We start from the raw sequence: 26158 nt of genomic DNA on the forward strand, positions 1-26158 counted from the left end.
TTTCACTTAACCAAAAGAAAATATTTTCTTACCTAATGTCCTTCATTGAAAATTCTTGCTCAGAAACTTTGCAACAGCTGCCCCAGCAAAAACAAAAGGACTCAAACAATGCTCTCTCTCTCTCTCTCTCTCTCTCTCTCTCTCTCTCTCTGTCTGTCTGTCTGTCTGTCTCTGTCTGTCTGTCTGTCTGTCTGTCTCTCCTCTCTCTCTCTCTCTCCTTCCCCCCCATCTTTCCCTGGAGCTGAGTGGAGAGGTTAAGGAGGCATGCCAACCTCTGATTTACCAGATGCCACATCTCCGCTGCGTCTTCTGTCTGTGCCTCCCAAATGTCTTCTGGGAAATCCCTGGAGCTATGGGCTGGGAGACAACAGCCTCTGGGTTCTCTGGGTTTCTCCATCCTAAAAAAGGCACTTAAATGGAAAGACAAAATAAGTATAAGTATCGCTTTTCAAAAGCTTCAGAAAAAGATCACTCTGTTCTTTATGCATTTTCAACAAACACAGGAGTAGATAAAGACCTATTTCCAGCTCAAGTTTGTATGATAATGACAAAAAAATTTCTATTTTCTCCACCGTGTGGCACTTTTTCAGAGAGACAGGGAGCACAGAAGGAAGAAGTCTCCCAGGGCTAGATTCCAATTAACTTCTGAATCAAGTGCTGATAACTTCAGGCAATCACCGTGCTTCAGAAAATGGGGCAGAGAATCCAAATAATCGTAAAGGCAAGATGACTGATCACCTGAGACCCTGCACTGTCTATTTTCCCCAGTTGGCCACAACTGTAGAGCACAGTGAACATGACAAGTGAGTCCTGGCTGAAGAAGTCGGTAATGCGGAGCTGCTGGGATGTGTGTCTAGGAGCAAAGACTTTGGTATGGAGACTCAGAAAACATGTTCATAGTCACATATCCCATCATTCCATACTGTGAGTTTTTCCAAGTCTGGGAGAATAGGAACAACGAGATCTGGAGTTAAAGACCTACATTTGGGGTTTCTATTCTGGATCTGATCTGAATGTTTGCAATGTATATATGGAAATTCATCATCTTAGTTTTTTTATGCAAACTCTCTCACTGAACTCAGGCTGATTCCACTAGGCTGTCTGGCCAGTAAGCCCACGGATCTTTCTTACTCTCCCCCACCAGCACCAAAGTTACAGGTACATTGCACTACACACAGCTTTTTCTGTGGGATTTAGGGATCTGAACTCAGGTTCTCATGCTTACACGGTGACTCATTGAGCTATATCCCTAGGTATACACTTTGGGAACTCTGTGGCCTTGAGCTAGCCATTGAATCTATGAACTGCACAACAAACACAGTGGTTAATGCTATTCCATGGAGGCTGGGATCAGCTGCTTTGGCTAGCCTTCCTCATTTGTGAGTTGTTGGCTTGCTTATTTGTCTATGGGTTGACTCTCCCTTCTTCTTCTAAGGGTCAGCAGACTAGCCTGACAGTCTCTTCTCTATGGACATTCTGAAGCTCGCACCATTTCAGTCATCCAACTAGCTGAAGCAAGCCATGGAGTCATACACACAGAAGTCAAAAGAGTGTCAGAGTCACAGGACAAATAGTATGGTTAGCTGGGACCAAATGAAGCTATTTACTATGAGCCTTAATTCTCTTCATCTCTGGTTATCATTGGTTAGATGGAGAGGGATGCGATTTTTGTGAACAGAAAACCATATTCAACTTAAAGGAACCCAGTACAAACCCTAGAAAAAATAGTTAAGGTTCAATAACTACTGCTTTCTTTCACTTCACCTCTCCACCCTTGTAAAAAGAGAAATTGATACCTGTCATACTGAATTGGATTATTTATTGTGGTGTTCTTTAAAGGGAACATGTGAAAATCCTTCAAAATGAACCTCTAATACTCTACAATTTTCATAATATAACAACTTACAGAATGTTTATCCTTATTCAGACACAAATAAGTTCAAGTACTTGATTTTAATCCTGCTTTCACTGGGTCCTTTAGCAGGTGGTCAGTAATGGCTTCCCTGTAATACACTGCAGTTGGATTGTAAACCCAAGCACATGTGTGTGCTTCAGGATGAGAGAGTTCCCAGGAAGGTGATTTGGAGCATTTTAGTTAAGTAGCCCATTCAGTGTTACTCGGGGTATCTAGAGTTCATCTGGGAAGCTATCCTCAATCCTTGATTGCCCTAAAGCCGAAGCATTAATGAGTTTGTAAACAAGAAGTGAGGACAAGGATAAAACCTGAATGGTTGTCTGGTTGCAATCCTCTCACCTTAATGAAAGCAAACCTCTTTATAAAGCAGGGCATTGCAGGCCCCACATAATGAACCTTAATTGTTCAGTGAGCTGTGATCCCTAGAGGCTCCAAGAGACTTAAAGAAATTAACCTCGAGGATAGCACGAATGCTAAGAACAAAGGGTCAGTGTTTCAGTGTGGCAGAGATCGGAAGCCTGATCATCTGACCATGACATACCTAATGACCCTCATGACATTTACAAGTGTTTACAAGTTTACTTTGACGTTATTACCTCTCTCTCTCTCTCTCTCTCTCTCTCTCTCTCTCTCTCTCTCTCTCTCTCTCTCTCTGTGTGTGTGTGTGTGTGTGTGTGTGTGTGTGTGTTCAATATCCAAATGGAAACTAAGAGTGACTCAAAGGCCAAGGCCATTGACTAGAGGCTGCTGCACAGGGACATGCCCTTTCCTCTGTGGACTAGAAAGCCCTCATCTCACATTGGAAAGCCCTTTAACTGGATTTCAGCTACAATTCTCTTTCAAAGCACCCATTCAATTCAGATTTTGCCAGTTTCCACATGTTTAACATTCATTACCTGCTTCTTCTAAGACTGGGTCCATCTCGGATTATAAACATTGCCCTTCTGGAAAGTAGAGGATCTTTTGAAATGTGAGGCTGCAAGCAGAGAGCACTCCCAGGTCAAAAACTCTGGCATTGAACTGGGGAAATTGTTACTTCATTGCTAAATGTTTCTGAAACGTTAAAATTATCTAGATCATTGGGGTGCCCAAAGATCCTTGGACTAGGGGTCACCAATTGTGTACACTTATTGCCAGATTCAAATAGTTTATAAGTCTGCCACAGCAGCCTCCACCTCCCGGGGTGTCCCTCCCCTCCTCCAAATATTTAGTCATTTTATGCATTACACATGAGCAATGGCCATTGATATTTAAAGGGCTTGGGAATGATAGGCAATAACTTGACATTGCATTTTATAAATAACTGCCTCTTTTGGAGAGAGACAAGACCTTTTGCTTGATAAGTGCCCTGGCTTGTGGTAGATTGTTGATTAATATTGGTTTCATGAATAAATAAGTGGTTGAGGTACTGAATATTAATGCAGCAGCCTAAAATAATAGTTTCTCAGGCTTACTTTGCAACCTCCCACTACTAAAGAACAGAAAGTAAATATGCTTTTAACACTTTGGATGTCTTAAATGAGTACAGAAGATTTTTTAATGGGATGGAACCAGTGTTCCAGGATTAGCCTCACTGTGCTGAATGTAGTTACAATAGGTGGATGTGTGACTTAGTTAAAACTTCTTCAAAGTGTGACCAAGAAGAATATCTCCCTTACAAGGAGATATTGGTAGCCACCATCAGAAATCGTAGCAACAGAAGTAGTGGTACCTCAAGCAAGAAGAAACAGGTTCTGAGTCCTTCCTATCCCTGGAGTTTGATATTCTCTGTAACCTCACAGGCTACAAGAAAAACATGATGGATTGAAACTAAAGAGATAACCTTGGTGAGTAAATGCTTTGTGTGCAAGTATGAGGAGCCAAGCCCCCAAGACCCTGTGTAAAAAATGTGAAAAAGTCTAGGCAGTGGGTGAGATTCTAAGTCCAATGCTGGAGAGGTAGCCTGGGCCTTGCTCGCCAGCCAACTAGCCTAATAGATGAGCCCTGTTTAAGGGAGAGGACCTGTCTCAAAAAGTAAGGTGGAAAAAATGGAGGAAGATACAACAGCAGCCTCAGACTTCACACACATGAACACACACACATATGAAAGAATGCAAAAGACAACACCGGGAAGAACCCCAGCCTCCAGGGACTTGGAGTTTGAGAAGGGGTTTATAAACAACCAGAAGAGTCACATGCCTCTTGGAGGTGCTATATATAGAATTTTCAAAATTCCTTCCCAGAGTCCCTTACTCTGCTCTAGAAGGCTGTTCTGGTTCCAAAAACCATGCTTGGAGTCTGTCAGACACCATGAAGCCCAAAACAGGATCAGTCTAACTTTTCCCTACACCCTGATACAGTTCCGCTCTGTCGACCCACTAAGAACACTTGGGGACCCCCAGACAGTAACAGGAAGCAGTTGCTAAAAGATCAAGAAGAGAACTTTGTGGTGACTAGAAATGCTGATGAGGGGCTTCAAGGATTAAGAAGGGATGTAAAACAAAGCAGAATGTTCTGAAGCTGATGTATTTAATGCCTAGAAGCAAGTAATGGATGTAGCTTGTTCTAGTCACTTGGGAATAAAGCACAATGAAGGTACAGTGTCACTCACTGAGGGAGAGAGTGGTGTCTCAACAGGGAAATCCAATAAAGGCATGCTGTTGTTCTGGAGAAATTGGGGCAATGAACAACGGATCTTTCCTTGAATAAAGGAGAGGCAGTTTCTCCCCTGACACCCCCAAAGTAAAGCCTGTGGTCATGCAGAGAACAGGTGTGGAGGAGAGAACGGAAGTAGCATCAAGGATGGAGGGGAGGGAATAGAACTCTTGTGGAGACAAGTCAATTTAGTTTCCTAAAAGAAAGTTGACAGTGAGTATCCAGAAAGGAGAAATGCACACAGTCAATATCCCTTGAAATCAACCGGAGGTCACATGAGCAAAGCCACAATCCCAGTAACATGGACAGAAGTTTATATAGAGAATGAGGTCACAGGTGGGAGGGTTTAATGGGTTGATGGAGTTTTGTGACACACCTGCCACAAGATTGTGGGGGCCAGGCCTCAGGCTACACTGTTCCCACTGTGTCTTTAGGAACTAGAAGAAGTCTGACCCAGAGTGCAGCAGGTGTGTTGCAGCTGTTGGATGAATGACTGAAAGGAATTTTTAGGAAACTCCAGATACTGGGACTCTGAATAAGACCAAGTGGCAGCTAAGGTAGTCATAAAAGGCAGTACTCTTTTATGCCAGGACAGGGTCTTATATGCCATAGATCTTGATGACTTGTTGGCATGTTGAGAGCCTAGACAAAGAGGTGAGTGCTTGGCTAAGTGAGAATGTAGTTTCAGCCTGGTACATAAAGTTGAATAGCAATGTGCTGAGTATAATAGACTCCAGTGCAGACACGGTCAGGAGCGCTGGTATAGATTCTGAAAGTTCTTCAGCTCATGACCTTGAGACCTGGTAGAGAAAAGTGGGTTAATCAAAGGTTAAGGGTATCAATGAAGGAAGAGACAGAGGATGAGGGTCCTAAATCTTCCTGGAGGGTAATAGGTGGAATTGTTTCATCTTGAAGGTGTGTTGGGAGTTGTGTATGAGAGCTGCTGGTAAAGAGAGGGACAAGTTCTATTCCAGAGATCAAGATACAGATGAAAGTAGCTAAAATACCATAGAAGTGTTAACATCTGCTACATGTATCAAATGAATGTATGAACATGCCTACATGGTCTTGCAAAGACATAAATGTTCTTGGATATGATGCAGCACTCACCTATTGAGAGACAGGTTTTAAATTCTTACTACATAGTAGGAAATCCTTCAAGCCAAAAGTAGTACATCTTTTCTAGTTCAGGTCTTTGGTATGTTTCTTTTATTGTCTGCCTTTTCCAAGACACTAGCAATGCTAAATTAAACAGCTAGTCTTGGATAGTACATCTCTCTCTCTCTCTCTCTCTCTCTCTCTCTCTCTCTCTCTTTCTCTACACACACACACACACACACACACACACAAATGCATACCACAGGCATATACACTAAACCCCCACCACACCATACCACATATACAAACAAGCATTTACACATATGTGCATGCACAATCATATGCACATAAAACCTACCACAACATAAATGTTACACATACATACTATACACACCATGTACACACACACCATATGCACCCACAACTCCTCATAGCAAACACATCCATACATAACACTACACATCCATACTATCCACACTATGCACATACATATACACCACACACACTCCTACAACTCCTTATAGCACACACCCACACATATATAACTCCCAAACAACACAGCACATACTACACTGTACATATATGCACATATACATGCACACACGTGCAGAGTTTAATGCTCAGCTATTTGGGAATGTAATACATACATTTGATTTTGAAAGTTTCCTGAAGAATGTGTGTTCAAACATCTGATCAAACAGTAAAAATTCCAATTCACTATCCAGATGTTGTTTCTACACTGGACTTAACAAATGGTTCTTTTGTAATATATAAGTGACAGGATTTCTTTCTCTGCTTTCTGAATACAAACCAGAAAACATCTGAATAATGGTGTCAACTGGTTCCATCACTGTCAGGATCCCCTTTTCTAAAAAGAGGGATGCATAGATGGATGGATGGATGGATGGATGGATGGATGGATGGATGGATGGATGGATACAGCAATGCTCTCCCTCCCAAGAGAGCACACTGCCTACCGAAGCTGGGAATCTGAGACCAACAGGCAGCTTAGTTGCATTTGCCTCTTCTTATTTGGGTGAGCTTCCCTGTAGTTTGTTTAGAACACTTTTCTTGGCTTAAATACGATACCTAAGACAGAGATCATTTGTCAAGTGAGCATGGCACACAGAGAGCTGTAGGCAGATTATGGAAAGAGAGAGGGAGGAGAGAGGGAGGAGAGAGCACCAGAAAGAAGAAAGAGAGGGGGAAGAGGGCGAGGAGTGGAGCAGACTTCTCCCCAGCAGCGCTTCTCGGGCACCAGGGATTCAAGTTAAACTGCTCAGGGTGCAGCAGTGACACCGGGAGAGCCGAGCTCCCGGCAGGCTCTTTTCATGTGGGATGCTTACGGACCGCACACAGAGTAACTTGCAGAAGAGAGAAACTGGCATGAGGATTCCGCCAAAATGGAAGGGCTCCTATCTCCGATGAGGGCCAAGGTAAGGGGGACAAACCCCGGTTTCTCTGCATGCACCTTGGCGGTTCAGCAAAGGCTCAGTGAAAGGGAAGATTGTGCGAGCTTTTGTCTCATTTCAGAACTGGGCTGGCGAATGCAACTGGACCTCTCAAAGAATAGCTTTGCCTCCAAGGCAGGGCGATTGCGATCGGTGGGAAGGGGAGAGCAGGGGAGAAAAGAGCCTCTGTCAGCATGGACAATGGAAATCTTAGTAAATGAGTTTGCCTCTCGGTTGATTAGACAGCCATATTTTAGCAGGATTTCCAATCATTCTTGCTTTGGGACCGGACTGCCCTCCCAGCTATTGGTGTGCTTGCAGGAAGTACGGATTTCTTCAACTGCACTGATGTTTCGCAGGATGGGTCCTGCATTTAAGGCAAAGAGCATGCCCAGCTCACACTGGAACATCCTCTCGGCTCCTCCTCTGTTTCAGAGCCGGAGGATGGGAAAGCCTCGCTATTTAAAGTAGGTTAATGCATTCTGGAAGCCGTTGGTGTTCTCAGAAAACTCGCCGACCTGCACAAGAGATTTCAGTGCAGCACTAATCAAACACACCTTGAACTTGTTCCGGAAGCATGTAGTAAAAAGCTTCCGAGACTGATCCCAGCCTGGAGTTTGCCTTTTACTTGAGAAAGGGCTGCCTTGAACATGGAATTTCCCATAGAAAGCTCAACTGAAGAAAGGGCTGTTAGACACCCACTGCATTCATGCATAACTTTGACTGGGTGTTAAAAGTTTTAAATAATGCTAGCAATATTACTTTTCTTAATTAATTAATCTTAAAATTTAGAAGGCAAATAGTTCTTTAAACATGTAGCAGTGGTGAAACTATAGGATAGAGCTTTGCTTTAACTTGTTTCTTTGATGTTTGGCTAGTGATTCAAACATAAATAGAACCTATTTTTGTCAACAAAATGCCTTTGGTTGTTTTTGTTGTTGTTTTTCCTTCTAGTTAATGAGCATGACTGTGACATTTTGAGAGAAACTGGAGTGTTAGAACAGGGGTTTGTGCATGAGTGACATCATGTGGGTGTTGAATCTCTACTGGGTTCACCCATCCTCTGATAATCATCCTTATTAGAAGGACAGCCCCAAGTGACAGTTGGTTACAAGGATTCTAATTCCAGCCCCTTGACTGGCTGGCTGGGTGGCAGGCAGGCAGGCAGGCAGGCAGGTCTCCTTGGAGACCCCTGTGGTGGCCTGTTGTTTTTCCCTCACTAGGTGAGGTCAGGTGGCTTGCAGGCAGCTCATTCCACATGCTCATCTCTGGATGAAGCATGCAGGGATCATAGTTTTGGTGGCTGCAGAGAAAATGGCAAATGCAGTTGGCGTCGTGTTTCTCTTTATTGACAAGCTGAGATCTGAATGCTTTATGGAATGGCTGTGTAATCTGTTCATTTAGCCAGCTTTTGGAATCATTGCCTCAGACAAGCTGTACTCAGATTGCTGCTCTTGCTGGGGTTGAGCACATCTCTACATGTGAGTGCCCCATGTGAGTCCAACTTTCACAGATGTCAAGAAGAGTTCCCTATGTAAACAAGTACTCGGACACTGTACAAATCATGTAACGAGCCCATTAAAATGGCATGTTAAGGTAGGGGGAGAAATGGATGTCTGTGGTCAGATTGTGCATATATGATGTTTACTAGTTGAATTCACATCATGACTTGTTCTTTGACCATCATGGTATCCAGTAAGCATGGAAACTAGAGGCTTAGATCCTTCTAAAGTTCAAACCTAATATTACTACATACCAAATTAACTCTAGTTCAGATCTTTTGATTCCCAGGTTACAAGCGATTTGCATGTGTGCTTAAATTGCTTCTGTGAATTCTCTTTATATCTCTTGTTTCTGACTCTGTAAATTGATATCTTCCTATTGAAAGTCCAACTTACATTTGAATTTGGTAACCTTCATTAAGACATGCCAACTCAGGGAACAAGACCTGACTGTAAGGCTTAAGAACAAAATCCCAGTTCTGAGTCTCAGCTTCCTGGATTGCTGAGTCGTGTGCTGTTGAAATGACCCAGTGGTTTTGTTTGCAATTTACCAGAGACTTACAACACTGACAATGTGTTGCCTTTCTTAAACTTTGATCACACTATGCCCTATTAAGTCTATTCTGGAATGTTTTCCCTCATTGATGAGGATTTAGCTTGAAGTTTCTGATTTTCTGGGATCATGGTGGAATAGACAAAGAACACCTTCAGAAAAATGTTGGTGTGCTGTTGTTACCTAATAACTTACTGACAACTTAAAGCAAGTGTTGAGATAAACTGGACATCATGCATTAATTTCATTATGACATGTAATAGACTTAACCAGTCTAAATCATGGGTGCTTAATGCATTTTTAGCTTGGGATTTGCATAATTGGCACATAAATATGCATGAGATTCACTGAAAGTGGCAAAACAGAATGGGCAAAATGGTTGTACATGCTGAAATTAAGGCCATTTCCAGGAGGACACCTGAGCTTCCTCTGTCTCCTGGGTGGGTAGTTACACTTGACATACCTAGAAACAGACAGGGTGGCAGCTGGCTTCCCCTAATCACAGTGTATTGTCAGCCACACAGGTCTCCAGCACAGCTCTGATCTTTGGCTGTGTTTCCTTGGATTCACCACTCAGTCTTCCCTTTGTATACTAACAGGCTGTTGGGTATACTTCCGACTGACCTCCTAGCAGGTGATGGCACAGGCATGGGATGCAGGACCATAACAAATGATGTTTGCAGAGGCAAGGAGGCAAACAAACTGATTTGATTGTTTGTCCTATGAGGGGAAATGGAAATAATGTTAGACTTTATAACCCTTGTGTACCTTGTAAATGTCTCTCTTTAGTTCTGTTCTTAACTTCCAACCCCTTCCCCCCAGCCCCATCCTCTTCAGTCCTCTGAGTATTGCCTCTAGTGGACGAGGCAGGGAAACAGGTAAAAAGCCTCATGGTGTTAGTTTCTTGAGTTTCCTCTCTACCTGCTATAGAATTTATGGTGAGAACCTGGTTAAGGCAAGGAAATCCAGCTAAGCCTCATGTTTATGAATGCAAGGAGACAACTCTAGCATGGAAAGGAGGTGAAGAAGGAGGGGTGGCATGAGAGGAGGGAAAAGGAGTTGGGGAAGATAGGAAAACAGAGAAGAAGAGAGTAGGTGTGGAGGGGGAGGGGAAAGGAGGTGAAGGTAGCAAAGGGGAAGGGTGTGGAGGAGGGAAAGAGAAGAGAAGAATGCAAGAGAGGGTAAGAAAGGTGGGAGAGGAAAATGAAAATGGCAAGGGAATGGACAGAGGAAGGAAGGAAGGAAGGAAGGAAGGAAGGAAGGAAGGGAGGGAGGGAGGAAGGGAGGAAGGAAGGGAGAAATAAAAAGAATAAGAGTAGGAAGAGAGGGGGATTGGAGGAGGAGAGGGAAAATGGAATGATTGGACGTATTCCATTACAGCTGTGCTTTGTTAAATGCTTATGCAATAAACAGAAAGTAGGTCCACGTGAACCTCTCTAGAAAAAAATGAGAATTAACTTTTAAAGCTTCACAACTATTTTATGTGCTAATTGAAGTTTTTAATAATACTCACAATGCTGCTGCCTTTAATATCTGCTCTGGGTCGCAATTACCTAACTCCTCAGGGAGAGTGCATTTTTGATGTGTCTGGACCTGTCTTATTTCTGCCTCCAAGATATAAAGACATTGCATCATTTTCTGAAGTAAAGTCACTTTTTTTTAAGGGATGGCTTCTGATTTGTGTCATAAAATCGCTTTTGAAAGAATAGCCTCTGGGAAGGGTGGTCCTTTTGATGAAAGGGATATTTAAAGGGATATGGAAGCTGAGCTTCTAAAAGAAACATTGTAAGGGGTAGAGGATGTAACTTAGTGGTAAAGAATGCTTGTGTAGAATGATAAGGGACCTAGGTTCAACTCCCATGCAATGCCTGTGCACACAAGTGCGAGTGCACACATACACACACACACACACACACACACACACACACACACACTGAAACTATTGCAAAGGTTGTGTGTCCGGCTCTCATTCTTCCAGGGATAAATACTACATGTGAGCGAAGTTAGCTCCATCAACTGTCCCCCTCAACTCACATTGCAATTTTGGAAATGCATTAAGGCTATAGATGTAAGATGGTAAAAATCCTAAAATTACAGAAAATATAGATATCAAAACAAAGTACAGTCACCCTGTGGCTCTTTAGACTAATTCTTATAGATTGTCTAGAATACTTAAAGTCACTTCAAATTATGCTAAACCTGTCTGAAACTTCGCCAGGCCTCCCAGGAGAATAATTCCTTAAATGATCCAAGTATTCCTCACACTTGATGCATCACTCGGATAAAATGTTGGACCCTCACCTTTAAAGAATCCTGTGAATCAGAAAACACAAAGAGCTAGGGCATGGTTTAGCCTGTGCAGGGTAAAACGATGCAGACCTTGACAGGTGCTTTCAGCTCTTCTAACCACAACAATGCATAAGATTATGTGCAAGTTAATGACAGCCTGGGCTTCATCTTAATGAGGACTCCAATTGAAGAGGACTTGCTAGAGCAGAAAGATGACAGGTTTAGGTGAAACTTAAGGAAATGTTAATAGCAAATATTATCCTAAGAAAGGTTGAAATCTTCTTGAAAGTAGAAGTCTCTGAGGCCAGTCAGGAATAACCCTACCCAGGAACATCTAATCCAGTGTGACAAGCCAGGAGGAGCAGATACAGATGTTCTGTGCTTTTGTGGTGCTGTCCATTTTTACCATGAAGACAGAAATGGGTTTGTGGGAAGCATGCCTTGGGTCTCTCCACCCAGGGCTACGGTACATTATGTTTTGAACTGCTGAATTCAATTCAGCAAGCAAGAAACAACCCCCATTCTTCCCTAGAACAACCCAGTTAAAGGCTCTGTGAGTTGTAGGAAGGAAATTGGGGCTACAGAACTAACTACTCATTCAGTTAGATTTTCCTGTGGTAGTCAGCCCTCTGTTTCCATGACAAAGACCTGCGATGTTGAACTTGTCAGGAGAATAGGTTCATTTTGACTCATGGTTTTGGAGGTTCTGTGATCTCCTGGACCTACTTCTTTTGGAATTGGGGCAAATCAACCTGTCATGGTATGGGTAGAGAAAAGCTGTCCACATCATTGCTAGGATAAAAACAGGATCTCACAGTGCCCTTAAGGGCTTCTCCCTATATGAACTAAAATCTCTCACTAGACCTGCCTCTTAAAGGTTCCACAACACCCCAGTAGGACCAAGCCTATGACATGGGCTTTTTGAGGACACCCCATAGTCACACTAACAGAGCCTACAAGAGAGGTGCTATATTCCATTCCAGTTAGACTCTAGCTGTCACCTCTTACAGTGTGCCATTTCTGAGTCTCAGTTTCCTTATGTATAAAATAAATATGATAATATAATATAATTTTCATTTATTTTTATTCGGCACTTATGAGTTTATGAGCACCATGTGTGTGGGTGCCATCAGATCCCATCAAACTGGAGTTACAGGTGGTTGGGAAGCACCCATTGTGCATGCTGGGATGTGAACCCAGCTTCTCTGTAAGAGCAATAAGCTTTCTTAACTACTGAGCTGTCTCTCCAGCTCCGGATACTAGGGCCTATGTAACAGATCATTGTGAGAAGCAAGCCCATTCATAAGCAGTAGGTTTCCGCATACCACAATAAATTTCATATTGATAGTAGGAATGCATGAAAAGACAGATGAGTAAATTCACAGACGTGCATATCTCATGTTTGGAAAGAGTCGTCCCTGTGAGAACACATAGGAAAGGCAGGGGATCTGTCTTCTGTATGATGTGGCTAAAATGTATAGGGCAGGCCTCACCTACCTGCAAGCTCCCTGCCAGGTAGGGGCTCAGAGAAAAGCAGACACCCCGGCAGCATAAACCAGTGCTCATTACAATAAACCCTTTCTCAACAAATGATTATGGTGGGTGGAATGTTTAAACTCGGGCAGCGTCGGTACCAGCCAGGAGGATCCGGTTAATTAAAGAATGGCAGCTTTTCCTTTGCATGGTTTCAGGCTTAGAAGGGAGACATGGGCTATCTTGCAATCTCCCCTGGGATGTACATGCCCAGAAGTGTGCGCTCTGGAAATGAGCTCCCGACCCCCACCCCTGAGCCATCTGCTCATCATTTGCTAGCACTCCAATGCCTGGAACCCTCATGAGAGAGTGTGCACCTCTCCAGTATTTCCAGGTTCCCCAGGACCCAGACCTCATTGCTTACTGTTCCCCTTGACACTTGACACAAGCAATTCAGGCTTCACTTAGCCCTGCAAATAACCCAAGAGTGTTTTAAAGTTTCCAGGCCTCACTTCCAGAGATACTGATACAGTAACAAGGAGGAGGTGGGGTGGAGGAATCTGCATTTTTGTCGAAAGGCTTGAGGGCTCTGGTGTCCTTTCATCAGGTGTTAAAAGAAACACAGCATCTTGTGAGGTTTTGCCCTCCAGACACTAGAGGGCGCTGTTCCTTCCAGGAGATTCGCTGTCTTTCCTTTCCTGTCCACCAACCTGAGGACTCAAACTCTACCAGTTACAGGTAACTTCCACCTGGTGAGTCCCTGGAGCATGCTCTGTTTACCTTCTTCGCAGCCTTCTGCATGTTCTGCAAAAGGTCGTGTTCATTTGCTGCTCTCTGCAATGGACCACGAGCCTCTGGGCTGCCAACTTCACAGTATCTCCTTACTCTCCTTATACACAGAGAACGCAGTGTAGCACACCAGGACTGTAAGCCCTGGTGCATAGTGAGCAGCAGAGCCTCTGTAAGTCCTGTAAACGTCCCCAGGGGTTCCATAAATACCAATGAGCAGATCTTGTGCCACCAGCATAACTGGCTAAATCAGTCTAGAACTATCTCCAGGTAAGGCAGGCAGATTCCACAGTGTAAGGTCACAGACACAGAATTTTCTGGGATAAGTTATGCACAGGTCCTTTCTGCTCCTTTCCTTTCAAGGTAGTGATAATGTTGAGGTACTGAGTAGTTTAATAATTGCCAAGGTTATGAGACTGGGTGCTGGAAAAACACCTAAAGACTGACATTCCCCTTGGGGTGGCTGTGGGGGTGGGGGGTCACTGTCTGGACCTGTATTCAGAACCTCACATCCCAAAATGTTGTAAGATTTTACTTTTGTTTGCTAAAGTAAGGGCTATTTTCTTGATAAAATATAACTACACTTACTCTAGGCAAATGGTTAAAATGACTGCCTTTGCCCCCCCTACTTCCAGTGTATTTCTACAGAGCACGTACACCAACTAAAAACATGTCGATTTATATCAGTCTTAAAGAACAATATGTATGTGTATATTACTGCTGGGACTGAACCTGGGGCCGTGGGGCCTCATATATGCTGAGCAAGCACTGGTCCATTGAGGTACATACTTAGCCCCTACAAAGCAATATTAGCCAAATTTTTGAAGGTAGAAAAATTGTATATGCCTGTGATATAACAGCATATAAATGATTATTATAGTCACAATAATATATTAATATGTAGTACATATAGTAAATAAGACATTTATCTATGTCTCAAAGCTAGAACTGATGGAGAAAAAAATGGATTAACCAAGGGTTCAGGATATCAATGAGGGAAAAAAAGAGTTAGATAGGTGTTCCAAATATAGGATGGAAGGCTTGGACCACTCCAGAAAAGAGATGAAAAGTCAAAAGGCATGAGAGCTACTGGGCTTTCATAACCATGCTTAGCTGAAAGCCATTCCTATGACAGGTCAATAAAAGCCTGCTGGTTCAAGAGATATCATGGACTCTCAGGGAGATTTCTAGATGGCCATGGGATTCCTCAAGAGTGGCCAGGAGGATCCTGGAGGCCTCTTTCAGGGACAACCAGACCAATCTACAATCAAGTCTGGAAAAGAAGGCAGGAGAGTCTCCAAGACACAGATGTCACAGTACTATGTAAACTGGAATATGGACAAGGTTCAGCACAGAACACATCAAATAGAAAGCAGGGGAAATGAAGCTTTGATTTTCTAAAATATGAAGAGTTGATTTATTTGTAGTGATTCTGTTTATCTTCAGGACAGACACAGAGCTGTTTGCTATATCACAAGCAAAGAGAGAGGCAGCAAAGCTGGTGAGTAAGAAAAGGGAGATAGGCCATTCTTGCAGCTCACGTGTTTATCCACTCAGCAAGGACTTGAGAAGTGTTCCTCTTGAGTGATAGGCTGTAAACACTCTGCCTCTGTGAAGATGGTGCAGACCACAGGGAAAGTGTTAACAAAGAGACCCCAGCAAAACAAAGATATCCCTAGAAGCTGGAGACAAGAGTTTGTTTCTGAGATCACATTGCTTCTCAGGAGGTGTAACAATTTTAATACAAGTGGATGATAGCAACTGGGAAAATTAACCCCCACACTGATATTCAAGGGGAATTATGGTAATAGTGATGACTTTGTGCCTTCAAAGGAATAAAGATGCCTTCAAAAAGTCTATTAGTCTCTCAGGGTCTCCTTTATCTTAACACAAAGAGCATGAACTTATATCTATTTCAAAAACAGGGAATCTGAAATGCAGTTATTTCTCCAAAGACTTCAAAGCAACTTATTGCATGTAATGCTAGCTTAGAAAACACAGGACAAGGCACCTTGGAACCAAGATCAAAGTTCTTTCTTGAAAAAAAATATCCTTTGAGAATAGAATAACCTTCTATTATACTCATAGACATTCTGCTATCCTTTGGTCTCTGTAGATTTTTAATTGGAGATATATATTTACTGTGTGTTGTGTCTATATACCTCTCTGTGTGGTTGTGTGTGTGTGTGTATGTGGTTGTGTATACCTGTGTGTGTGTGTGTGTGTGTGTGTGTGTGTGTTGATTTATTTTTGAGTCAGGGATGATCTTGCTATGTTGCCTAAACTGACCTTGAAACCCTGACTTCAAATGATCTTCCTACCTCAGCCTCCTGAGTGACAGGATATGTGCATTTACCACTAAAACTGGTGAAACAACATTTAATTTATGTAAGAGAATACTCCACAACTCACAGTTTTACTTTCCAAGTCATTTTCAAGTGTGTTCTAAGAACATGAAATAGAAATAAATTGTACAATTTAAATCATAAGCATAGTTGAAATATTGCCCCATCCTACTCTGTCCCACCCAAGACATGAGTCACACCTTTGACCAAAGTATCCACATGCTATATAGCACTCACTTAGCAGGCATTCCAGTTATCAAATCAACTGTAGTTATATTATAAACCTGTGTGTAGGGCTAGGGATTGTCAAAGTTTCTGGCATCTGTTGTGTATCTTGGAGCATATTCCCACAGATATGAGGGGACTAGAGTATTTTCCAAACCGAGCATATAATGGATAGCTCTTTAGTATGGACCTCGACATGTCTCTTAGAATTATTTTAAAGATTATCACATTTGTTCTATGCTGAGAAAACTTCTACCTTGCACCCTCATGCTTATCACTACCAGGAAGTGTGGTTCAGCAAAAAGAGAAGTACCAAATCATCATTTGTAATGAGGGGAGCACGCATATTAACATAGATTATGTTCAGTTTTATGAACTGTATTCCAGGAACATCTGAGGGTTCTGGCAAAACATCAAGGTTCTACTAAAATGTTTTCTATGCAGAAATGGGTTTTTATATGTAAAATGACTAATTCGCTTAAATATTTTATTTACCATGTTTCTAGTATGTAAAGCCATATAAAGAAAATAGGCTTATATAGGTATTTCCATTATAAGAAATAAAACATTACTGGTAGTTAGAGGGACCTCTCTCCTTTTCTCCCAGAGGAATCTGCTATCCTGAATTTTATGTTTATCATTCTTACTTTTATAGATATCTTTTACTTCTATGTTTGCAATATAAATAACAATATATGTGTTTTAGTGCTTTTAAGAAATGGTAGCCTGTGTGTGTGTGTGTGTGTGTGTGTGTCCTCAGTGCATGCATCTTCTGCAACCTATTCATCTCACTCAATGCTCTTGTGTAGCAGTCACCAGTATGGATATATATGTAGCTGAAATCCATTTGTTTTCCCTGCCGAACAAATTGCTTGAGTACAATATTGCCACAAATCATAGATTCATTCTCTAGTGGGCAGATGATTCCATTTAAAAAATCACAAACAATATTTCTTTGCCTGCACTTAGACACATTCCCTTGAGCACCTGAACAAGTCTCTGAGTGCGTACACTTGGGAGAGGGATTTCTGGTCTGTAAGCACCCTAACTCTAAATTGTTCTCCAAAGACTTCAGTGAGTAAGACGCATTCTTTAGTCCATCCCTACAATGACACCTCTCTATTCACTATTCTGTGGTAGGTCTCCCTGTGTACAACTTGGATGATATCAAAAAAGGGAAAAGTGGGCTGAGGAGACAACTCAGCACCTGCTTCCCAAGCATGGGGACCTGAGTTCAGATTCCCAGAACCCACAGAAAGCTAAGCAAAGCGCCATATAAGTGCAACCCCAGTACTGGGTGCTACAGATAAACATGGATCCAGAGGGTTCACTGGTCAGGCAGTCTAGCCAATTGGAGTACTCCTAGGTCAGTAAGAAACCATGACTCTAAATCAATAAGTAAATAAATGAATAAGGTAGAGACTGATAGGAGAAGAACTGACAGAATCCTAGAAGGCTTCTGTGTAGTTACCTCACCCTGCACACTCACGTATGCACACTCATACAGAAAGTGCAAGTACTCCTGTTTATATACAACACACTTATTGTGCTTGCTTTATTGTGCCCTGAAAATGACACAGATTGTATTACTCCCTGACCCCAAGCCTTCATTTACCACCACTCTTGTGTAACATTTGCTATCGGTGTCTTTGCTCTTATGCCCACTAGTATGCATGGCATTGTATGTAGTGTCAACTAGCAGGACTTGAGTTTGCTTCCTGTATATGAAACTCGAAACTATGTAAAGAAACATGATAGATTCCATAACAGAAACTAAGCCCACATTCTTTTGAGTTGTCGGAAGACACTCTATCCAGATCTTGTGATTCTTTCTTCTTGGGGCTTAGGTTCCACCACAATCGCTCATTATTCATAGGCACACCAGCCTGGCTGGGCTCACAGTGTTACTAAGGAATGATTATTACTGTCCTTCAAGGTACCTTGAAAAGTATTCGTATTTTATATTTTCAATACAATAATCTTAAAATGTAAAGAGGACTGGCAACATGTTTGGGTAAATAAGGCATTTGCCACCAAGTCTAACAACCTGAGTTCAATTCCTGAGACCCACATGGTGGAAGTAGAGAACCATCTATGAGTTGTTCTTTGACCTCTATACGTGCTCCATCACATACATGTACACACGCACAGATACACACACACACATGCCCAATAATATTTGTATTTAAAAAATAAAGAATATGGGAAGATATTGAATCAGTTAAGGACCATTTCATAGGTTAATACTAGACTCCTATTGTCTGATCTGTCATATTTATTCCATGCTGATGAAATTTTCTAATACAAATAATGCTTCCCTGCTAAATTTAGACCAAGAGAATCACACTGCTTTATTCAAGAGTTTTAAGTTTGGTTAGAGAAAAAAAATGATAGAAGAATTCACCCAGTACCTGAGACATGATGACATAGGCATATCACACTAAATGATCCACCAAATAGAAGCCAGAAATGGGCTCATTTGAGTCTGTTACCATTGGGCTACATCAGTGTTATTAGTCTGAATTGTATTCACTTTATATTTTTTTGTTTTTAAACTTTATTGAACTGTATAGTTTTATTAGAACTTTAAGTATAAGGAGGTTCTTTTTAATGGTTATGCATATTTAAGGACCTATAATTAAGATAAAAATAAGTGAATGAATACTAGATGGGCTGGCAATTGGTTGTTTTGGAAGGGATCCGTATACTCCTTAACTGAGATCAATGGATAGAGCTGAGACCCAGATGGGGCAATGGGGTATGCCTTCCTAAGTCTCTACAAGGGCAATCATGAGCACAAGAGATAATTTACTCATCAACTTTAAATGCTTGTGTGGCCCACTTTTTGCCCCATTCTTTGACAGAAACCCTGTTTTCTTCCATCGCTTTGTAGATCTGTCGTAGCTGGGAAGATGTTCAAAATTCTAGAAAGCTTGTAGTTTAGAGAAAGAACCTTTGTCCAGCTTCTCTACAATTATGTCCAGGTATATCCCAGACAAATATTTCATATTCAGATCCTTCAATTGTAGGTTATTTAAGTGTTGGTAGAGCTAAGACACCAAGAAAAAGAAGATGATGATGACAGATGATAGCAGGAAGTTATGACCTCCAGCCAGGAAGGAAGGGTTCCAAAGGCAGAAGCCAGAGCCGTGGATCTGGAGTCAGAAATAAGCAGGGCACAGCTCACTTTACAACAGTTAGAGGCAGAGAAAGAGTTTTCCTTTTCATTCCCCCTCCAACCTTCTCTCAGCACTTCCTTCTGGCAAAGCCAAATACCCAAACAGTCTGGAGTCACACTTCCCTGTGAGAAGAAAAGGGAAACAGATACTAGATATCAACTTCTCCCAGATCCTGTTTCTTTCTGGTCTGATGACCCTCTCCTTCTCTCAGACAGCTCACACTGGAAAAGACTACTTAGCTACAATTTCATACTCTATACCCCCAGCCGAAATTTACTCAATGCCAGAAAAGGCAAATGGCGTTCCTGTCCTGAACCAGTTCTGATTGGCTGCTGTTTCTGCCTGGGACCCTTGTGTGTGTATAACTAGAAAGACTGACTGATTAACATTATCTGTCATGATGAGAAGTGGAAGTTTCCACACTTCAATTTGGTATCTGCTACCCCATCTTCTGCTCCATCAGAAGAATGGCACAGAAGGAAGCTAGCTTCTGTATGGAACAGATGTGAACTTTACCTATAAACCCAGGTAAAGAATGTCCATTTCTTCATCATTTTAAAATTAATTAATGTGCATCTTAGTGTCTGTCTGAACAGGTAATTGGAAAATAGGAAAGAAAAATCTTGGTCTTAGTTAGGGTTAGTATTGCTGAGATGAAACACCATGACCAAAAGCAACTTAAAGAGGAGAGGGTTTATTTCACTCACAGTTCCATATAATAGTTCATCATCAAAAGCTGTGAGGACAGGAGCCCAAGCAGGGCAGGAGCTGATGCAGAGGTCATGGGGGAGAGCTGCTTACTGACTTGCTTCCCATGGCTTGCTCAGCTTGCTTTCTTATAGGACCCAGGACCACCAACCTAGAGGTGGCTCCACCCACAATGGGCTGGGCCCTCCCCCATCAATCACTAAATAAGAAAATGCCCTACAGGCTTGCCTAGAGGCATTTTCTTTCTGGTTTTTGTTTTTTGAGACAGGGTTTCTGGGTGTAACTTTGGAACTCACTCAGTAAGCCAGGCTGGCCTTGAACTCACAGAGATCCCACTGTCTGCCTCCCAAGTGCTGGGATGAAAGGTGTGTGCCACCACCGCCCGGCATTTTCTTAATTGGGGCTCCCTCCTCTCAGATGACTTTAGCCTCTGTCAAGTTAACATAAAACTCACCAGCACAATCGTATGCCTTGCCGGGTCCTCTGGAGGAAAGGGCCAGTCTAGCCGGTCTCTTCCTGGGGTTGAACGGAATGATGAGTGTTGACAACTCAGACCCTCCCCCCACCTAGTTACAAGGGAGAAACGTACACTGAATCTGGAGACTTGTCGAAGCAGGATCTTGATTTATTCCAACAGGCAGGAACTTATATAGGGCTGAGGTAGGGGATGGGAATCGCAGGAAGGGGTAAGGTGACTTGAGGAGTAAGAGCCAATAATATCCCAGCAAGCTGTCAGGTAGCTAGGCAGGGGGCAGTCTTACATCAGGCCTTGCTGAGTCACCCCCACCTGGAGGTTACAGGTCAGAGACAGGTTGTCAAACTCTAGCCAGGCTCAGGAGGTTACACTGGGCAATCCTAGCCTTAAACTCAAGTCAGGCTCAGGAGATTATGCTGGGCCTCGCATCAGCGCCTTTTTAGACTTAACAATGATTCAGCCCTCCATGGTTACCACTGAGGGCTCATTGTCAGGCCTGCATAATAGAAGGTGGGTGACTCTCTTCCTCCCTGCCTTCTTTGCCAAGTTCTGTGCCCCTCTGTTCCCAGGAGCCCCGTGCTACCCTCATCCCTTGGGTCTTGCTTTCTTCCTGGTGAGGTATAGATCCCTGTGGCCTGCATCCTCTTTCCGGGCTTGGGGGTGGGGATCTCTTGTCTCTACTTATCAACACAGAGGCTCTGCAAAAGTAATCAGAAGTAGATGTTTGCTGCATTGTGTCCTTGTTATCAGAACAACCAAGATGCCCGTTAGACATCCTTTTTAATTTTTTATTTGCTTGTTGATTTTAAATTTTATTTTTTAAAGACTACATGTGAAATATAAAAATTGACCTTACAGCAGTAGAACAGAACGGTGGTTACGAGAGCCTGGGAGTGAGGGGAGCTTTGGATAAAAGGGATGCAGTCAGTAGAATATTGTATTTTTCCGTGTATATGTGTATATAGTAAGCTTGATTGTATATTCATGTGAGCAGGCACATGAGAATACATATGTGCACATGTGCATGTGTGTGTACCCATGTAGAAATCTGAAGTTGATGCTGAGTGTCTTCCTACATGGCTTTCTAACATATTCATACTTTAGTCATTGAGGCAAGATCTCTCAGCTGAACCTAGATTTTAAAGACCTGTCTGTTCTGGTTAGCCAGATTCTTCAAGATACAAAGATCCCATCTCTGCCTTCAAAGTGCACGTGATGCGCGCAGCACATTTAATAGATTTGAGAATCCCAGATTCCTGTGGCCTTCACACTTGCATGGCAAGCGAACCACCACTGAGAAGCTCCCCTCCCTCCCTCAGCTAGTTTCTATTTAATATTCTGCATGATCCTTAATCTTTTCCAACGGAAGTATGTGACTGTGTCCTGGTTTGGCCTCATTTCCTTTTCAGAAAATTTTAGCTTCCCGTGAGAAGCAGGGAAAGGGAATTCCATAACTGTCCCTTCTAGCTTCTCCCCATCCCACGATTGCTCAGTGTTCTGTTCAGGAAGCCTGTGAGCTTCTTTTCTGGAAGCCAGTTGCTGAGGTAGGAAGCGTCTGGCAAACAGCCTCTGCCTTTGGGCAACAGTGAAAACGACCTTCATCTGAGGAGTACAGGGCCTGAGATTTTCTTAAAGCAGAGGAAAAGATAAGGAAGAATGAAGGGAATAAACCATCTCCAGAATTAAAGCTTCCTGGCTTCCTAAGAACCATGCCCTGGAGGCTAGGGATAGAGAGGAAGAGCTGTTCTCATGGCCCAGAGCCCTGCTCTTCCCAGCAGATCTTTCTTCCTCTGCAACGAGTAGAGATTCATCTGTGTGAGTCTCCTTTTTATCCTTGGCACCAATGTACCCAACAGAACAAATTGAGGGAGGGTGGGGAGGATTGAAAGGATTCTTCTGGCTTATGGTTGCAGAGTACTGCAGTGTCCCTTAACAAGGGATGCCTGAAGGCATCGCATGGTCCTAGGTGAGCAGGCACACAAGGCTGAACTCTTCATATGGTGCTACCCCAGGAAGCAGAGAATTCAGCAGAGACAGGGGTGGGGACATGGCTTTCAAAGGCTTGTCCCAGCAGTCTACTTTCCCTGAATCCATCTCCTGAAGGTTCCGCAGAGTTCAAAATTATAGTGCAAGCTGGAGCCCAACCATTAAATCATGAGCCAGAGGGGGTATTTCAGATTCAAACCATAACACCAGGCAGGCTCAGTGGGCGCCAGCAAATAGAAATAGCCACAGCTTCCGTACTGAACTTAAAAACCAGGCAGTCGGGAGATTGCCCCATCTTGGCCTCTCAGGAGCGTGTACAATTTCCAGCCATGTGACAAATCCAACACGTAGAGTGGCAGCTACAATTCTAAACTGTGATTTCTCAAGATAAAAGCCCAGAGTCTGCAGATTACATGGTCTTTCCCTGAATGAAGATGGAATTGGTAACCTGCCTTTGTGGAGTAATTTCTAAAAGTGCTGATGCGTTCCTACCTTGTTTCATTAGCCAGTGCTTATTGGAAGAGGAGGTGGGGAGGGAAATGGAAATGTGCAGTTTGGGGTTCCTGGCTGTGAGTGGGTTTCCTAGGAAACCACCTGCTATCAAGTGCGGCAGGCTCTCAGAGACATGGAGGAGAGAGAAATACGAAAGTGAAGATACATGGAGGAAGAGAAAAATAAATTATTGCCTGAGCCCTCTAGGTCTTTAATTAATGAAGAACATACACTATTTCCAGGGAAATCCTTTGGAACTGCTGATGAGATCAAGACAGGGATGGCAGGGGACTTACAAAAGGGTGTTTTGGCTGCATATGGAAATTATGTACCACAATTTGGTCCCACCAATATGCAAAAAAAGCAATACATATGTGAGACCAAAGTGTCAGCCCTGTTTCAGCTTGGCACAGACAGAAATGCCTCTAAGAATGGAGGTCACTCCTCTTCCTCTCAGCAGACTGGTTTATTTTACGTGGTGCCTGGTTTTACCCAGGGTGGTTCCATCATCTTCATTCAGTGATTAAGAGCCTGAACTTGGGGCCTGGAAGAAAGAGAACTGGCTGGGTGTGGGTGCCACTTAAGACTGCGATGCATGTTCGTTTAACTGTCCCCATCCACCTGTGATCATCACAGCTCCCCTTGCCTTCTGAGGGTGGGGAAGAAAATGCTAAAGGAAGAATGTGTTTTGGTTTCGTTTGCTATGATAAGATGCCCTGACAAAAGCAGCTTGGGGAAGAAAGGATCCTTTTCATTACAAGTCCAGGTCATAAGGCACATGGTACACAGAAGTCAAGGCAAGAACTCGAGCAGGTCACCTGATACATACATACAATCAAAAGAAGAGAGAAATGACTGCCCCCTCCCTTACCCATTCAGGTGCTAGCCTAGGAAACAGTACTGTTCACAATAGGCTGACGCCCCCTGTTTCAATCAATAATTAAGAGAACACTCCTCAGGCCAACCTCAACTAGATGAATCCTCATTAAGACCCTCTTCTCAGGTGACTCCATGTTGTATCAAATTGAGGGCTAAAACTAATAGGCAAGGGGAGGCTTTAAAAGATTCCTTTCTTTGCCTCTAATATAACTAATCTATAAATACAGTACTCAGTATGTTACTGGAGATACCAGTCACTTGATGGATATGTAACTTATTTATTTTATTAAAATCATGTGCTTCCATGACATGAGCATTTAATGTAAGCAAAAGCCCTTGAAAGTGTACTTTTGTATTATGAACACTAAAGCTAGATAAATAATGAGGCATTTAGTATAGAAGGCCTTGGGTGCGGCTTAGTGGTGTAGCACTTGCCTGGAATGAATGAGGCCCTGGGCTCCATCCCTAGCCCTGCAAACAAACAAATAGAATGTGGCTTTTGATTTTTCATGGTGTTTGTGAGTTCCTGGAAACGTTTTGATGAGGATTTGTGGCTTCTGTGCTCTGGTCTGTGAATTGGGTTTGTTTTCAGTTGTGTGTATATAATCACACATTGCAACTCATTTGTAATTACAAGTGTGGAACCATCTTATATGTCTGGGTATGTATTGTAGGAAGTAAAATCTTAAGACAAGCCTAATAATTTACAGATTTCATTAACACCCTAAGGTCTTGCCCTGAGTTTTAAATCCAAATGTTTCTGGATCAAGAAGTCTTCATAGTAATGGGGGAGGGAGTTTCTTTGAAAAATAATGAAGTAGGTCTGGAGACATAGCTCTGATAGAGTATTCACATAGCAGGTGCAAAATGTTGTAATTGATATCACCACTGCAAAATGATGCTGCTGGTGGTAGTGGTGATGGTGGTGGTAGTGGTGATGGTGATGGTGATGATGACATTAAAATTTGTAATGCTGCTAGGCTCAAGAACAAAGTGACTACCCATCTGGCATAGCTTTGGACGGCTTGACCCATACCTTACCTTCAGCATCTTGTTCAATTTAACTCATATATTATTTTTCACTATAGGTAAGCAATTCAAGAAGACAGGATATTCTTGACTTCCAAAATCTATAATATCAGATTTCAAATCAACCCTCTGACCCTGACTTTGTTAATTTCTCATTTTTTTCCTAAAAGGAATTCAAGTAACAACAATAAAAACATGCATACCTATGTTTAGTAAGCAAATTGGAATATTGCAAGTGAGAACAGAAAATGAAGCAAATAGATGATTACATATTTGCTGTAATTAAGTATTACATTTAGTTATTACTTGCCATTTGCCTGTACTGATTATGTACATATCTGCATGTTTTTTCCTAACTCACATGCCTACACGTACGTGTGAGTTGGGTAGGACAAAGGTTTTTGAGATGAAGATGCGAATGTGTCTGGCACATTGGGGGAAAGGCTAACACACATGAGCCAGTAACTTATAACTATACCAGAATTGTGTTGTAAATACAGATTCTGGAAGGTAAAATTCCAGGTAGTTCTGGGGGTACAAATCACTGTATTTCCAAGATTCTAAAATGCATCAGTGACGTCTTTATTGATCTTGGTCAGGATGGAAAGGCTAGAGAGAGGGCAGAAGAAGGTCAGGAGAGGATCAACAGCTGCAAAAAGTTGATCAAAAAGTTAAATATCTGGCACAGGGGAGATGATTCAGTCATTAAAATGATCACTGTACAAACCTGAAGATCTGATTTCAGTCCCAAACACACATGCAAAAATCAGGCATAGCAACACATAATTATCTAGCACTGAGGAGGCAGAGACAGGAATATCCCTGGGGTTCACTGGCTTGTTAATTTTACTGAGTCAATGAACTCTAGGTTGAGTGAGAGACCCTGCCTCAAAAGTGAAGGTGGAGAAGTAGGGATTAAACATCTCCAGGGTTGTGAGCTGATGGTTGCCTAAACTTCAATTTTGAAATATGTTTTTAATGTGCTGAGGGGTAGAGACTGACAAAAAATGAGGGTATATTCATCTTCAGATACAAGGGTGCAGGATATCTATCAGAGGGTAGACAGAACTTCCTTCTAAAGAGCTAGGTTATTTTCAACAATAGGTTAATAAAGTAGACTTAGTGTCCCACAACCT

At 42.5% G+C, this 26158-nt stretch overlaps 1 protein-coding gene across 2 annotated transcripts in view; it reads left to right on the forward strand.

Annotated features, from left to right (window-relative positions):
• The window catches only part of Frmd4a (FERM domain containing 4A), a 574646-nt gene that overhangs the window by 135191 nt on the left and 413297 nt on the right, over positions 1–26158 (forward strand). The window contains exon 1 of one of the 2 annotated variants that reach the window (XM_040755499.1): positions 6869–7083. The exons of the other annotated variant lie outside the window; for it this stretch is intronic. Coding sequence (XP_040611433.1) covers positions 7051–7083 — 33 coding nt within the window. The 5' untranslated portion in view covers positions 6869–7050. Of the gene's footprint in view, positions 1–6868; positions 7084–26158 lie in introns of those variants that run through there. 2 annotated transcript variants of the gene reach the window in all.

This window comes from Mesocricetus auratus, unplaced genomic scaffold (assembly GCF_017639785.1).
Source record: "Mesocricetus auratus isolate SY011 unplaced genomic scaffold, BCM_Maur_2.0 Super-Scaffold_100013, whole genome shotgun sequence".
Lineage (NCBI taxonomy): Eukaryota > Metazoa > Chordata > Mammalia > Rodentia > Cricetidae > Mesocricetus > Mesocricetus auratus.